This window comes from Pollicipes pollicipes, unplaced genomic scaffold (genome assembly GCF_011947565.3).
Source record: "Pollicipes pollicipes isolate AB1234 unplaced genomic scaffold, Ppol_2.1 Scaffold_6686;HRSCAF=7923_pilon_pilon_pilon, whole genome shotgun sequence".
Classification (NCBI taxonomy): domain Eukaryota; kingdom Metazoa; phylum Arthropoda; class Thecostraca; order Pollicipedomorpha; family Pollicipedidae; genus Pollicipes; species Pollicipes pollicipes.
In genome coordinates, this window is record NW_023596921.1 from 12646388 (window position 1) to 12662395 (window position 16008).

General features: G+C 54.1%; 1 protein-coding gene across 2 annotated transcripts in view; it reads left to right on the top strand.

The window, feature by feature from the left end:
- Nucleotides 1–13507, top strand: part of LOC119107184 (adiponectin receptor protein) — a 31864-nt gene extending 18357 nt beyond the window's left edge. For both annotated transcript variants that reach the window (XM_037230572.1, XM_037230573.1), the window contains exons 4-9: nt 128–256; nt 3445–3616; nt 8367–8547; nt 9966–10153; nt 10568–10761; nt 12861–13507. In XM_037230572.1, the coding sequence (XP_037086467.1) occupies nt 128–256; nt 3445–3616; nt 8367–8547; nt 9966–10153; nt 10568–10761; nt 12861–12992 (996 nt within the window). In that variant the 3' untranslated portion in view covers nt 12993–13507. The remainder of the gene's footprint in view (nt 1–127; nt 257–3444; nt 3617–8366; nt 8548–9965; nt 10154–10567; nt 10762–12860) is intronic.
- The last annotated feature ends 2501 nt before the right edge of the window (nt 13508–16008 follow it).

The window sequence follows — 16008 nt, forward strand, 5'->3', positions numbered from 1 at the left end:
GTGGTAACGACTGCGCGTTTTGTAGCATGGGGCTCATTTGCTGCCAAGCGCAGACTAGGTGCTCCGATCGCTGTGTGTGTGCTTTGTGGCTGCACGACATTAAACGCGTGCCGGCACTGTGTTTCAGGACGAGCTGGTAGACCAGGTCATCAACCGCGAGGAGTCCACGGGAGACCTGGACTTCAGCCAGATGGCACACAACGCCATAGAGCACGCCGAGGAGTTGGTGCACAAGGCCGAGGAGTTCGCCCACAAGGTTCGTCCGTCCGTCCGTCCGCCGTTCAGCGCCCGGACGTTGCACGCGGAAACGCGCGCATCGGCTGGTGAAATGTCCGACCGGTCCTGTGGTGATCTTGATAGGGACGTTTGCCGGTGACACTGGTACCGCCTTGAAAGAGGGATGGGGAGAGGGCTGCAGTGATGTCGGGGTGGGATTGGCCGTGATGGACGATTGCGATCCGGGCCGGGAGCGTAGCCGGCAGTGGCGACCGTTTGAACCGTGTCTGGCCGGTGACGCAAACGTTCTGACGGGGGGTGGGGCGGGGGGCGTGCAGTCGGCCAGACGAGCCGGGCGGGGGAGGGAGAGGGGAGGGGCGACTGCTGACGCTGCGCCTGCGCCGAGCGACCGTAACATCTGGAACAAGGACAAAGCTGTCGACGTCGGTGCCGGACCCGAAATGACACCACACGTGGACGGAACGTTCAATAGGGAGTCGGCACGGCTTGCTCCCTCTGCGCCGGGACGGTGCTGCTTACCAGCTGCCGCTGTGTGGCGGCCGGAGTCGGCGACAGCGGCGTACCGTATCACAGTGCAAGGGCCGGCTGGCGGAGCTTGCCGACCGGGACCGGCAGCAGTCGGGGGGAGGGGGCGGGGGAGGGGCAGCTCGGTTGTCCGGCGGTTTCAACCAACGTGGATGTATCCAAATTTTCTGAAATCGTGTTGGAGAAGCGCGCTCAAAATCACATTAGTTCATGCCGTTTCTCGTGTACTGAGCATTCCTTCTTAAATGCTGGAACAACGAACCCGGCGCGCTGCACATTCCAAGGCGTGACAGGCGGTGCATGCGTGGACGCGGCACCAGTCGGTTCAGAGGCCGGGCCTCGGTACTGAACCACGCCTCAGCAGCCTTAACTGGAGCCTGTCAGCAAATGTCCGCCGGCAGTGGACCGACACGCGCCGCCGAACTCCTTCCCTGACCGGGGACCACCTTCCGTGCACGCTCCTTCGCCTCGCCTGCCACCGCGTCCCCGGTCTGCCGCTATATCCCCCTGACTGCCACCACGTCCCACGGCAGCCGCCGCGTTCATTGTCTCGCTGCATGGTCCCCCTTAGTTCACCGTGCTCCGGGATCCTTCGGTGACCCCGACGCCGCCATGTCGCGTGCTGAGTGGCTGCGGCACCCGGTCCACTGTCAGCTGTGTCCCGGCGCAGCGTCCGTCCCGTGAGGACCGTGTGTGTCGGCGGCTCGGGGTGGCAGAGAGCGCCTGCCACCAACGGTAGTGGCCGGAGAGGAGTGAGCGCCGATTGCCGGCCAGCGCGGCGGCGGGCGCCGTGAGGACCGTGTGTGTCGGCGGCTCGGGGTGGCAGAGAGCGCCTGCCGCCAGTGGTGGTGGCCGGAGAGGAGTGAGCGCCGACTGCCAGCCGGCGCGGCAGCGGGCGCCGTGGGCCAGCCCCACCGCCGGCGGCTGGAGGGGCACGCTCGCCCGGTACGCCGGCCTCGCAGCCGTCGCCGGAGCGCGCAGCGACCGCGGACGTATGGTCTGTTAGCGATTGGACTAGCCCTGGTACTTCTGTGATGCCGGTGGTGGGTGCCGACTGAGTTTTGCGTCGGTGTTCAGCTGTACACCAGATCCCACTCAGGTGATCGTCGTTGTCGATTTAGAAAATGATTCTAGTCGGGGTTGAGATGGGCATTATACATTCTGTTACCAGTGTCATAACGAGAAGCTACTTCTTACCTCCGGCTGGCCGAAGCATTTCGGCGCAGCTCCCGACTTCCTACCCTGCTTCATAAACTGGGCAGCATTCCTCCGAAGTAAACCGTAAATATCGAGGCTGAAGCGACCTTGTGTTGTAGTAATTTCAATTCCAGTGCAAGCGGTCGCTGCCATGGCAAGCATGTTGTCACTCGTAGAACCGAAAGGTTTCGATGCCTATAATAAACCCAGGTATATCGCTAAGGCAGCTAAAAGTGTGGTCATTTATGACTTAACTCAGTAAAGAAGTTGTGATTTGTGTGACGATTAATTTATAGACTAATTACGATCACTTTTTTAATTCGTTGAAATACAGACATCCAATTCTCGATGTTGTTCCGCTACTCGTAGAAGTAATCAAAGCTGTTTTATGGCTTCCCTGTACTTCGTGTGAAGGCAGAATGCGCCCCAGTGACAAAAGTTCCCTGAAATAGCTGAATTTATCCTTAGCCCAGGTTGTGCATTTTGTGAACTCGTATCTGTCCTGTCATAGCAAGAAAAAAATATCGTGAAATCTAAGACATGTCGGAAAGAGGAAGGTTTTCATGTCGGCTTGTCACCTCTATCCACCACACATCTTGGCATATGTTTGTGATGCTGACAATGTAACAACACGAACTGCAGTTGTATACATTTTCTGACATGTACGTAAACGCCCCGCCTTATGTACAAGGTCCGCCCCTGATACTGTTGACATTGCTTCACTGCTCAACAATCGCTCACTGTGGGTTGATTCTCGGTCTACATGTGCTGTTCCTCCGCTCCTGCATGGCCATACGCCGGCTCCTCTATGACAATCACTGCTGATTTTACGGCGGACCGGAACATCTTTGTATTTAACCTCAGTTTTGAGCCAATGTCTGCTGCATGGCCCAACCAGCTGTGTTTATGAAACCCGATGGATGGTTGCTGAAATACGGAGCAAATCCTTACTTGAGATTTCCCCGTAAATAGTAGAATTTTACGGACGTAGGAGTAAAGTTATTACGTAATCTATGCAACCGGATTCGGAGTAAAAGCTTGAAGTTACTCCCCACGCCAAATTGTTACGCCCTTCTCTATGAAGCTGGTTATCTTGACGATTAGCAGGCGCCTCGAAGTCGGTTGAAGTATTGACGTGCGGATAACGGCCATCAGTTATTGCTGTCATCCGACTGACTGTTGGTCCCAACCTTTGAACTGACACGTAGGCTGCCCTTGATATCGTGGATGTCTGGTTTTAGCGTTGGCTGCTTATCTTAAAGCCGTCATGGTTTACAGTTGTACCTCGTTTTCTCCAGGGCAATGTTCATATTACTGTCACGCATGCGCACCCCACATCATCGTGTATGTGAAATCTTCTCTTGATTGGGACACGACCTGTCCAGCGTAGGTTTGTGGCACGTTGTAGCTGTCTGGCTGCACGCCCGCCGACATGGCCGCGGGCCGCTGGTTTGTGTTTGTGACCGTGGGTGGACCCGCCATCAGGTGTGGGCGGCTGGCACGCGGCTGGTCTCGTTCCACGCGCTGCCGCCCTGGGCGCAGGACAACGACTACATCCACAAGTCGCACCGGGCGCCGATGCCGTCCTTCTACGCCTGCTTCCGCTCCATCTTCTACATCCACACGGAGACGGTCAACATCTGGACGCACCTGCTTGGTGAGTGCGCCGCCGGCGTGCCTTCCGGCCGCCGACCGCCGAGTTGGTCAGTAGCCGGCGGAGCGGCGTCTGCTGCGCCACCCTGGCCGGGCCCGGCCGCGCCCCGTGCGCCCGCCGGGCCTAGCTCATCCACTCAGCGAGGGCGAAAATCGCCGAGGCGGATGAGCGGTGAGATAGCGAGGAGTGGGGCCGCTTCCGTGCCAAGATTAGAAGTCGTAGGTGATTTGAAGTGCGGCCGGTAGGGTATTGAAACTGGCGTGGTGTCACACCAGCCAGGCAAACACTGATTGCGGTGTCAAGACCGTGAACGGCTATGGCGCTTAACTTCCTCCAAATGCATTAAGTGTGGTTGTCATAGAGCCAGGAAGTCAGCATGCGCGTTAAGGTCACCCGGGCCCGGCTGGCTCAGGAAAATGGCCGCGTTTACCGGATCGAGAAATGCGCAATAGCTTGACGCGATGGCTGCTGGTGGTGGACTCTTGAAAACCATATTTCCAGAAACATGCATGCTGTTCTTGTATGCGAAGTTCGCATACGCACGAGCCGAGTTTGCCCATATGCATAGCTAGTGTGTGCGTGGGTAATGGTTCCTGAATTGGGAAAGTAAATGTATGAGTAAGTGAAGTTCGTCACTTGAAAAATTAAACCTGGCCTGAATTCGGAATTAATGTCGTTGTTCAGGTTAGCTAAGCTCACAAAAGGTGAGGCAAAGTAATTACTTAACATCCGCTTTTTGGAATGGTTGGTTCGTAAGCGTTTTTTTTAACGGTGTGTGGCAAGTAGCAGCGCCAATGAATGCATCTGTTAACGATTGCATACTAAAACTAAATCAAACGAAGTCAGCCAAACCCTTAAATTGTCAGAAGATCAATTAACGCAAAAGCGGGAAGGCTTGTCAGGAGGGCTTTCAATGGTTTGCTTGATGCTCCATGTTACGGGATCTTCCACACGCTCGTTTTACCATCGGATTAACGAACGTAAAACCATTTCACCTCTCAGGCCCTCTGAAGTTGCCGTTGCTGATACTAACTCCTTAGATATCTTTCTAAATAATAACTTTAACTGATTGTTTGTCCGCATGAAAATGCAGTCAGCACCGCTACGACGTGTTGGTGGGTCGTATCAGGTCAAAAATCAAGTCAGGTTGTCTGAGGTCTTGTCGGGTCTCGTTGACGCATCCCAGCAATATAACGTGGGGTCTAAAATAATTTCAAATAACCACTTTGAATTATCAATTAAAAATCGTTTAAAACGACAGAAACCGTTAATTTTGGCAGCTCAGCATCAGATCAGGATTGTCCAGCGTACATGTTAGATAGGTGGCATCCGCACTTTACAAACACTTCCACCGAAAATGGATGTCAAGATTATTTCCAGAAAAGATAAAGGTCACATTAGGAGATGCCATCCGAAAATAGATGTCAAGATTATTTCCAGAAAAGATAAAGGTCAGATCAGAAGATGCCATCCGAAAATTGATGTCAATATTATTTCCAGAAAAGATAAAGGTCAGGTTAGGAGATGCCATCCGAAAATAGATGTCAAGTTTATTTCCGGAAAGGGTGAGAGGAGATCAGGTCCAGTGATGCCATGTCAGCGTGCCGAACGGCACGTTATATATATGGCGTTTCAAGCCCGAGAAATATGTTCAAAATAAAAACAAAACTTGTAAATGAAGGGAAACAGCAGCACTCTGTTTATGTAAACAGTGTTTCAGATAAATGGCAAAGATGGCCTCTGTTTTACGTCCGGAGCACCGATGCGTTTTGTCTTTTTGAAGCTGAGCAAATTTTCGGATGTTACTCCCGTCCACAAATTGGTGGGCATGCATGACCAATTAGCTGATATTAGGTCAGCTACTTCGACATCCATCACAATTTGGAGGAAGTAGGGTTGTTGCAAATCCTCAGCATACATCACGATATAAGTTTAGTTTTGGATGCTGCAGCTGCAGCGAACGGCACTTTAAGACCCTCAATTTTTTAACATGACCCATTTGTCCCCGGCACAGATCATGGACCAGGTGTGACCCAGAGATGGAAGCAGCATTTGACAGGGTTACATACAAAGGGGGTCTGGAAGCTTCGTGGACCCACGTTCATTCGTTCCACTAGCCATATCAAAAATGACGATCCCTCTAGATTGAGGCAAATCCCCCGGCGGGGGGGGGGGGGGATGGATTGGTACCGCGTCTGTGTGTCCGCATCACCTGTCCTCACGCCCACCGGGCTGTGGCTGGCCGCGTCGTGTGGCCACAAAGCCGGGTCAGCGGGAGGCCGGTCAATGTTTTCCGGGAGCGGGGACGGCATTGAGCAGCGTGGGCCGGGCCAGAGCCAGCCACCGGCAGTCGGTCGATACTCGGCCCCAGTCGGCGCGGTCCGGTCCGGTCCGGCCCGGTCCGGCCCGGTCCGGCGGGACCACTCTCGGCCGTGGACGTTGGGACCTGATGACCTCATGAGGTCGTCTGTTGTCATCCGCATACGGAAGTCATTTATGTTTTTGCTCTTCGGTTCAGGGCTGACAGATGCCAAAAACCCGTTTTCAAGTTGAGCTTCTGGCAGCCTGCGATGCACACCAGGAAGAAGCTCGTTACGCATTTAACGTCCGGTGGCGGAGAGAGCGCGTATATTTCAGTGCATAGCCTGACCCGATGATTGCGATTTAAGGACGTCTGGCGATTCATAAGTAGACGACAGACGGCTAGGACGACCAAGTGCGAGCGGCCTTCTGGGATCGGCCAGGACGCTGAGACCTGGGTTCAGACGGCAGCGCTGGAGCCAGTGCGCTCCCTGTGACCCCGTGACCCGGGTAGTCGGTGTTGACGTTCTGGAGTCAGCCGTACCGCCGTGTGGCCGGGCCCGGACGGATGCCGCTCGCCAGACGGAGGTCGGCCGGCTCGCGCCGCCACCATCGATTCCGACGGCCGGCCGTGACGACGCGTGACGTCACGGCCAGCTGGCGCCGCTCGAACACGCGAACCCGGGCACGGCGGGGCCGCGGCGGCCAGCTCCGCCCACCGCGGCCGGTGCTGCGCCGTCCGAGCCGCGCTTCAATGGGACCGCTGTTGCCGGGTGGATTTTTCGCTTCGGACGCTTTGTGTAAAATGTGTTAGGAGCGCTCAAACTGAATCAGCGTGCCCAAGATCCGTCGTGTCAGATCTTTTACTAGAGGATCATTTCAGGAGTGAGGCTGTGTAAGGGGTCAAAGCACCGCGCCTTCAACAGCTGGGGAAAATATGACCACATATTGTTTACAAGGTATACGTACGTACCGTAGAATTTATTATAATGTACAATTCTTAGAATTTATTGATTTTAGCTTTACCTTCTCTGTCAGGCACGATTATGTGGTAGAGGTTTACGTCATTTGGCTCAAGCGTTAATATGCGTTAATAAAAGTTGTTTTTTGTGGGAACTGTCAATGGATTCTTCGTCGCGAGTAGTTGCATTCGTTGCCAACGTAAAGTCCGGTTCAGGAATAAGTTTGATGACGTAAGGTGGGCTTCATCTGGGCATTGCCAGCGGAACCACCTGGTGAGCGAGGCGACCGGCCTGGTGCGAGGCCGTAGGCGGCCCTGCTGGTGCTGGCGGCCGTACCGATAGCTGGACACTCAGCGTTTCATTGTCGAGCTGTGGGATTTTATCCCTGTGTTCTGGAGAAACTTGCAATTAGTCCCTAATCGTACTCCAAGCAGCACGCGAACACACGTGTGCCGCCGTATGTACATACATACACGGGATGGAATGACTTTGTGAATCATGCGTTTTCAAAACAGAAGCGAATCAACTGCGATTCATAGACATGTATTTGCACCATTCACGATGGACTCGTGGCTTTTCAAGCTTATCGTCGCGGCATTAAAACAAGGTGCCGCTAGCTACTGGCTACCAGTTGCGCTCGTAGGGGCACATGGCCCTGATCAGAAGTGAAGACCAGTAGTCGCGTAGGTGTTCAGCGCAGGTGGTCCAACGGGCCGCTGATGAATCACAGCAGGGTGGATCCAGTAAGCAGGGACACCGCACCGAAGCACTCAAACCTCCAGTCATTCAAGTCACTTGCACTCTGGGCTCGTAAGTCCCCGTTCACTCGAATCAGTCAGGCCAGTCTCCATTCACGCAGGAGAAGACGCGGCTGGGGACGAGGGTGAGAGGAGGGAGGTGTGGAGGGCGCCGGCGCCGCAGCCCTTGCGGACCTGGCGCGCGGGTAGCTGACAATAACTGGATTCTGGTACAGAGTATACGAGTCAGTTCCCATTACGATTTCACTTCATAACCAGTGGAGCCAGATGTCCGCCTCACAGCCAATGGTGCCAAGTCAAAATCTCATGCTGACCAAAACGGAATATATTCCGGAATTAGATCCGATTCCACTGGAGCCGAGCACACGTCTGCTGGGTGGGACTCCACCGATATCCATTGGGAAGAAATCTTAAGGTGCAAGGAGCATTTATGCGGCCATCCTTGCCCGCAGTTCCTCAGCTTTTGTTGCAGAATACATGGCCGCCTCGCCACCCGCATGGCCCGGGGCCCAGTGAGCCTGGCCACTTTGAACGGGTTCACGGATCCATGGCCGCGGCGTCCGCCGGGGCCCAGGCTCCGCCCCCTTGTCTCAGTTCTGTTAGTGCTGTCGTATTGGTCGACGTTTCGGAGCGCAGTGCTGCTGACGCCCCGCGGCGACAGACTGCTTCCGGTTGGGGCGGCGCCACCAGCCCATGACCTGACCTAACCGCACCCGTGCGCCTCCGTTCCAGGCTGCATAGGATTCGTGATAATCGCCACCTACTTCCTGACGCGGCCGTCGATCGAGATCGACTACCAGGAGAAGGTGGTGTTCTCATGCTTCTTCGCCGGCGCCATCGTTTGCATGGGCGCGTCCTTTATCTTCCACACCGTCGGTTGCCACTCCAAGCGGGTGCTGCGGCTCTTCTCCAAGTAAGGTCCAATGTGGCGTCGTCGCCGGTCTTTAGTGCTTGGGGGGGGGGGGGGGGGGGGGGGGGCGGGGTGACGCCGCCATTGGTCTCGTCCGCCGCGTTTGCAGCGAAAGCGCTCTCTGGTGTATGTCTGCTCCACCGGCAGTGTGTGGGCCACCCCGGAGACCGCCGTGCAGTGCGGACCTGCGGCACTCAGTCGCCTGCGTGCCACAGCACGATGGTGTGCTGGCGAACGTTGTGGGCGCGATCATTTACGGCCGGTGGCGAAGATTCTACGCGACACCAGCGGGGCGGCATAGATTGTCCATGTTGTTTGATGAATGCGGATGTATGTATGCGGCTAAACAACATCCTTAGCAAAACATTACGGCCAGCGATGCTTTGTATCACACACCGAAAATCTGTGATCCATGTTCTACGCAAACAAGATATAGATGTCTTTGTTCGCATTCCTTTGGGAACATCGCACACGGCGTATTCGCGTATTTTTTACAAAAGATATTCCTAGACTCAAGCGCCACGGGGATCTAAAGCGTACGGAGCATGCCGGGAGGTGTGCCGCCGTTCAAGGTTGTGGGAATCGCTGGTGGCGACGCCTGCTGTGGATCAGCGTTTGCGTGACCTTGCCCGGATGTGGTCCTAGACACGCTATTTGTTTGACTGCTACCAGTGGCAACGGCCGTGGCGCCGGGCAGGCGAGCGTGCCGCGATGAAGAGGCTAGCGACACCGTGGCCACGTTGCGGCCACGTCTTGGGCACGGCGCCTGACGGCTATTCCATGGACACATGTCTACCAGCAGTTGATCACTCGAATTCTTGGACAGTGATGAAACGTGATGACCCACGCGCCATTGGGCGTGTCATGGCTCGTGCGGATATTGGAGCGTCTTATGTATTGGCGCTAATAAAATAACTATTAGTCGGACCCGGAACGCGCTATTGGTCCTTGCGTGTGATTGGGCCGGTCACGCTAGAACGGCTGGGATTCGTCGTTCGATTTAGCTGGGCGGAAACGATACACTGTGACGTCACCTACAACCTTTGCGGAACGCTTGAAATGGTTTGGGAATGCTCGGTTGGTTTGGGATAAGTGAAACGGAAATTTCAAATACCTATAGACCAAGGAATGGAATGCGCGATATGTGATGTGGAAAAACTCGTACAAATCAGTTGTGACATTTCCAGTTTATAATGACTGAAGCAAGTTCCTGTTGTTTTGCCAGTGCTGTGTAGCCGCTGGACATACATTGATCAAACGACACGAAAAATGTGTACCGCTGCTGTCACGGAGATCATGCCGTCGGGTCGTATGGAATACGCATACCGCGTCCGCCAAAACTCACCCCGTATGAGATTGTCCGTCGCTCGTATGACAGCGTGCGCCGCGGGCTCCGGCCGTGATGTGACATATGTTGCCAGGTTCGATTACTGCGGCATCTCACTGCTGATCGTCGGCTCCTTCATCCCCTGGCTCTACTACGGCTTCTACTGCAGCTTCGTGCCCAAGGTCATCTACCTGACGTGCGTCATCTGCCTGGGCTCGGCGTGCATGGTCGTCTCGCTGGTGGACAAGTTCGGCGAGCCTGAGTACCGCTCGCTGCGCGCGGGTGAGTCGGCTGCCTCCCTCTCCCTCTCGGCTGTCTGCTGTCGCTGTTCGCTGGCAGTCCGGCGGCGCGTGTCGTATGTCGCAACCGCTCTGACGTGGACGTTCAATGCTACTCCGGTGTCACGACGCTGTTCATAACGGCATGGTTTCGGCATTCTGTGTTATGAGACACTTGCGCTTTGAAGCGATGTGTATGCCGTGCCTCACGGGGTGAAGTCGGCCGTGGTGTCGTGCACCGCTGGTCAGCTGTCGCGATGGTGTCTGCTGTGGCGCCCCGGGGGTGGGATGGCGCTGGCAGCGGTGACTGGTGGGGCTGCGAGCGGTGACCCCTCCGCCGCCGTGACCGTACGCTGCCTGGCCGCCCGGCCAGCCTGCGTCCCCCACATTGAGCCGTTGGTCTTTGGCACGCCGCCAGGCCTGTTCCTGGGCTTCGGCCTGAGCGGAGTGGTGCCTGCCGTCCACTACCTGTACTCGGAGGGCTGGTTCAACTCTGTGCCGCTGACGGCCGTCGGCTGGCTGGCGCTGATGGGCGCCCTGTACGTGGCCGGCGCCCTCCTGTACGCCTTCCGCGTGCCCGAACGCTGGTTCCCCGGGAAGTGCGACATCTACGTAAGTGGCGCGGCCGCCCACCACGCGGAGGGATGCCGCAGTGGACTCAGCGTGCTCAGTCCGCTGTGTGACGCCCGTGCATTAGAACCACTCAACGAATAGGAAGATTTAGTAACTGTGTTTTGCGACGTACCAATTTCCTTTTTCGACAGCCCCGTCCTCTTGCTGTCCGGTTACGCGCTCTCCCTTTAACCCTGTCTCACGCCTCCCCCATTCCTAGCATATCTTCCGACATATTTAACCCGCCATCGTTTTTTTGTGCCTACACATCCACTTCGATGGGATGGGCTGGTGAACGGCCGCCAAATGCGTCGACACACCGGCTTATCGGCACAACTGTGTTTGCTTCCGAGCAAAGCTTTTTGAAACTGGCCGACCAGTTGTTGTCATTGAAGCATTTACGAGGCGCAGCTGCTGAGGCTTGACTTCGGCTGCTGCCTCTCACCCTGAGCGGGAGGGCGGGCATCGCGAGGAATCAATTCCGTATGTTTGGTTGCCCAGACGCGCAGGCCAACCGCTGCACTCCCGTTACCATACTGGAAAAGTAAAGGCGATATGAATATTAAGATGCATAAATAACCAATGTACTTGACGCACCCTAAAACGTAGGATACCTTGCTTGATAACTTGTGTCAGGGTAGAGAGCAGGCCGAGGGGTACCGTACAGCAGGGGTGTGCTGGGCTGCCTGTTAAATTCGTCTTGACTTCGTTGAGCTTGCTCGAAGGCCACCAGGGTTGTCCGGCGCAATGTCTCAGAACACACTTTGGAAGTTGATGTACCTGATGGTGGTGTAGTGTTCTATAAGTTCTTCACATAACAGTATTTCTGCATTGTTCTGATTCTGACATGTACCGTATGGAAGGATGGTACTACTGCCGACCGCAGCGTTTCACCCTGCTGTTGTAGGTACTTTGAACTTTACCGTGGTGGCACAATGAGTCGAAATAAAAGGGGTAATACTTCCCTTGCGCATTTGAAAAGTTTTAAACTTGCGCATTCAAAAGGTTTTAAAGATATGTTTCCCAGTATAGCTCAGTGCCGTTCCGAGTGGATGTTCGCGACATCAGCCTCTTCAAGTTCACTGCAACGATCTGTTGCATCACCACGTTGTGTGTGGGCTATGCATTGCGTTGTAGACATGGGCACATTGAAAATGCGTTGCGTCAACTTCCTATGTGTTAGGAACGTTTAAAGAGGAACGTTTCACCGTTGAATATATCGAAGCAAGTATCAGACACGATTAAACAAGCTCACTTATAACCATCGGCATACTTTAAACTAGAAAAGACTGCTATAGACTACGCAATTTGTCTGTTCAGTAAATATGTTCCTCGAGACGTCATCGTTTGATTACGGCATCGCATCTTGCGCAACATTGAGAGCCAATTCACGGCCGTTATATTTGAAAATCGCGCTCGCGAAAGCCAAAGATAAACGACTGACCATTACTTTTTATTGGCCGTGATCACCGCATAGCTTATGGAATGGGAAGATTTTAATCATGTTACTTTGACATCATGAATGCCATGATGACCTTACAATACTCTCCCCGAAATAGTCTGCCGATCTTCGCGGACGTATAGCTCAGAAGGCTGCAGGGCGGGGCTGTGAATTGCGCCGAATGACCACTTCAAAGTGGCCATTTCAGTTCAAAACTCCATAGAAATATGGAACACCCTTTAAGTGGATGGGGCTACCAAAAAAAAAAGAAAAACTAGGCAATTTTATTTGCCCTAGAATGAACAGAAATACCGATTCACCGCAACTGAAGTGTTAGTAAACGCTGTCGGCTTAAGTCCCAGCTTAAATCCCTCTGAGCAGTGTACGGTGAATGATGTTATGAACTCCTGAGCAGTATAAAGTGATAGGTGTTGTGGAGTCCCTCTGAGCAGTGTACGGTGACGTATTGTGAAGCCGTTCTGAGCAGTGCACGGTAACTGGTTGTGAAGTCACTGAGCAGTGTACGGTGGCTGGTGTCATACCGTCCCTTTGAGCAATGGACGGTGACTGGTGTTATGCAGTCCTGAGCCGCCGCTGGCTCTGCTCGGCGCTCTGTGCGGCGTGCGTACGCGGACGCTGATGGCCGGCGCCCGTGCAGTTTCAGAGTCACCAGATATTCCACGTTCTGGTGGTGGCGGGTGCCATGGTCCACTACCACGGCGTCTCCGAGATGGCCATGCATCGGCTGACCAACGGCGAGTGCTCCTCCGAGCAGCACCTGGTGCTCTGATCGCGCCCGCTAGCCGACACGCGGCCGACCCCGGCACCGGCACCGGCACCGGCATTAAACCCGCCGAGTGAGCGCCGCGTAGAGCGGAGAGGACCCGCGTCCCAGGGTCCGGGCAGACCCGGCGGGCCCGCCGGCCTCACGTCTAACACTGTGCGAATGTGAGCGATGTATGCGGCCGGAGGATGTACCGTGGCTCGGCTGCTGCGCTTTGATAGCCGCGATGACTAAGCTTGCGCAGCTCGATGCCAGTCCGCGCCAGGAGCTGGCGACGCCCAGGCCGGTATCCCGCACTGCGAGAGCCCCGATTCCACTGGCAGCGGCCCGTGCTGGTGGCACGCCGGGCACCGTGGCTGGCGCCCGCCCCCCCCCCCGTCGATGTCGGCCTCTTGACATGTCAGCTGGCCGTCTTAGTGAAGACGTTTGAGAGTGCGATCAACGTTACAACCATTGTATTTTGATTGTTTTCCGTTTGGGTGAGATCAGGAGGCGTGTGATAATAAACGATAAACACAACATACGGATTGACACAAATCAACTAAAGCCACATCACTCCGTGATGCCTTGGGTACGTACCTTGGTACGCAACCTAGCACCATTAAAACAGCCGTGTGCGTGTGTGTTACAAGTGGCTCGAATGGGCTAACGACGACAATGACTTACGCCACAAGACTACTCGCTGTGCTACACACAACTAAGGTATTTTCTACACAACGCTCTTCGAGGTTGCACGTACGACGCCCATGGGACGGCAAAGCCGAGATCGGGGTGGCTTACTAATCACCCGGACATCCAAGCTACGACTGCCAGCACCGCCGACTCCGGTGCGACTGTGAAGCGTTGAGTTCCTCTTCCGCGGGGCGTGCGCGCTACCAAGGGGCCGGCCGTACCACGCTGCCGCAATTACAGAGATGCTTGGCTGACCTAGATGAATAAGGGGATGGAACAATTATTAGCACCACCATGGCGCTTACAACCGGGATTGACACACGACCACTCAACAGCTAAGCGCAGATCGCCACGGCAGCAAACATGACAAATGCTCACGTTCCATCGTACGGCCGGCACGTCGGTCCGCTTGCCCTCGCTGAGCCGCTCAGAGCGCGTACGTTGGACCAGGACGCGGCGGTCGGCACGGAGAGATCCTCCACGCCCACGCCTGCCGTCGAAGCGAGCATCGACCGTATTGACCTATCTGAACCTCCGACAGCAGAGGCTCCGGCACTAGGCGAAGGGTGATGGAGCGCAGTCGGGGGACGGACGGGGGGGGGGGGGGGGGCATTTTCCTTCCTTTCTTAACGTCGATTTCCGGGCACCATATTTTGACGCGTCCTAGCATGCTGCTTTCATATGACACATTTCCGTTGCCCAAACTAGATCATTTCGAGACCACTAAAAGGCTTTGAGCCTTGGCCATTGCTTTATTTGCATGCTTAATTTATTTGCATTACTACAACTAAAACGCTGCCAAGTCATTATTGAAACAACTTAATCATGTTCGCTGATGCTCTATTAATGCGAAAACAAAATATGGCGCCCCCTAGATGACCCTTTTACGTTTAGCAGAACTTGTGCCCGCCCGTCAGCTGCTAACCCTGATCGCATAAAAAGGCGCCAGCATCAGTGATATATGCAAGCGGTTTTCACCGCGTAAGACACACGAGGGTCATGACGATGATTTTTGTGACCACTGCCTAATTTCCTAACACGGTGGCGTGACCATTTTCCCCAGCGTTGTGTTCTTAAGCACCATTCGTGTCCCTAAAACTAGCGAACTCATTACTCCGATCTCATTAGCAGCAACCTTAATGGGTCATGTCTTGATCGTCAGTTTGCGTTTGGCAGCTCTACTAATAATTCGTGGATGTACCGTCATCGTAATGACATCTGTAAATGATTAAGACCGGACTGATGAACATCACGCGTGATTTTCTGAAATCATACACTATTTACTGTCCACGCAGATATTACTATAAACACAACACTGAAACACTCCGGATGAGTCAATACTGGCCAATGACAGACCAACTATCTATGACTCATCGCCAAAACCCATTTAGCGAAGGTGACAATCATAGTCAATTTCGGCTATTTTTTGCCACCTAAGCTTCACCTCTCACCCTCATCCCACTTCTTCAGAGATCACGACTGGCCAACCAAATCTCTCCTAACCAAGCCCTACAGTTTCCGCCGCGGCTGATTGGATAAATGGTCCGTGTAGTGAACTTTTGAACTTATGGTAAAAAGGGCTTTTTAATTTTAGACAATAACTAGATCTATGGTATCAGAAAGCAGAAACTTGATGCCTCCCGCCAACATTCCTAACTTCAGAAGCCCCGTCGTTGTTACAAACAAATTCGCCGGCCGTTACAGCCGTCCGTCGCACAAAATTTCTAACACAACGAACACTTGCGTAGCATGAACACGGACTACTTAATCCGCATCCATCTTGATAGTAAGCAAACAATATCCGAACTAGCCGTTCTCACGTGGTCGCACTCCATTGCCCGACAACCAGCAGGCCTGTCATCCCACAACCTGTCGCGAGTCATCGCACTCACAGGATCATTGCCTCGTTTCAGAATGTTCAAAAACACCAATTTTCAGTTGAATGCTACCCAAGAGCCGCCGAAAACCCGGCTTCCTGGGTGTGAGCACACATACATGGGCTCTCACAGATCAACAATCCAAAAGGTACGTCATCGCGCATGCCAACAAATGAGCTGAACAGAGCGATCGTTAGTACGGCAGTTTTTCTGTGATCTTATTCAGCTTCCACCGTTATCGCCAGGTTTACTGCCCCCCTCCTGCTGTGTTGTCTAACTGCACAGTTTCACAGTCATGGTCAAGCTTTGACTCTTCATGTCTATGATATTTCATGTGCCCATGGCTTAATCATGTCTTATCTATGGCCGTGGCTTAATCTATCAATGGCATAGCAAATATTTCTGGTCGCACAATAAACTAAACTAACTAAAATACGACTGTCCGCCCTAGATCACCTCAAGATATCACTCTG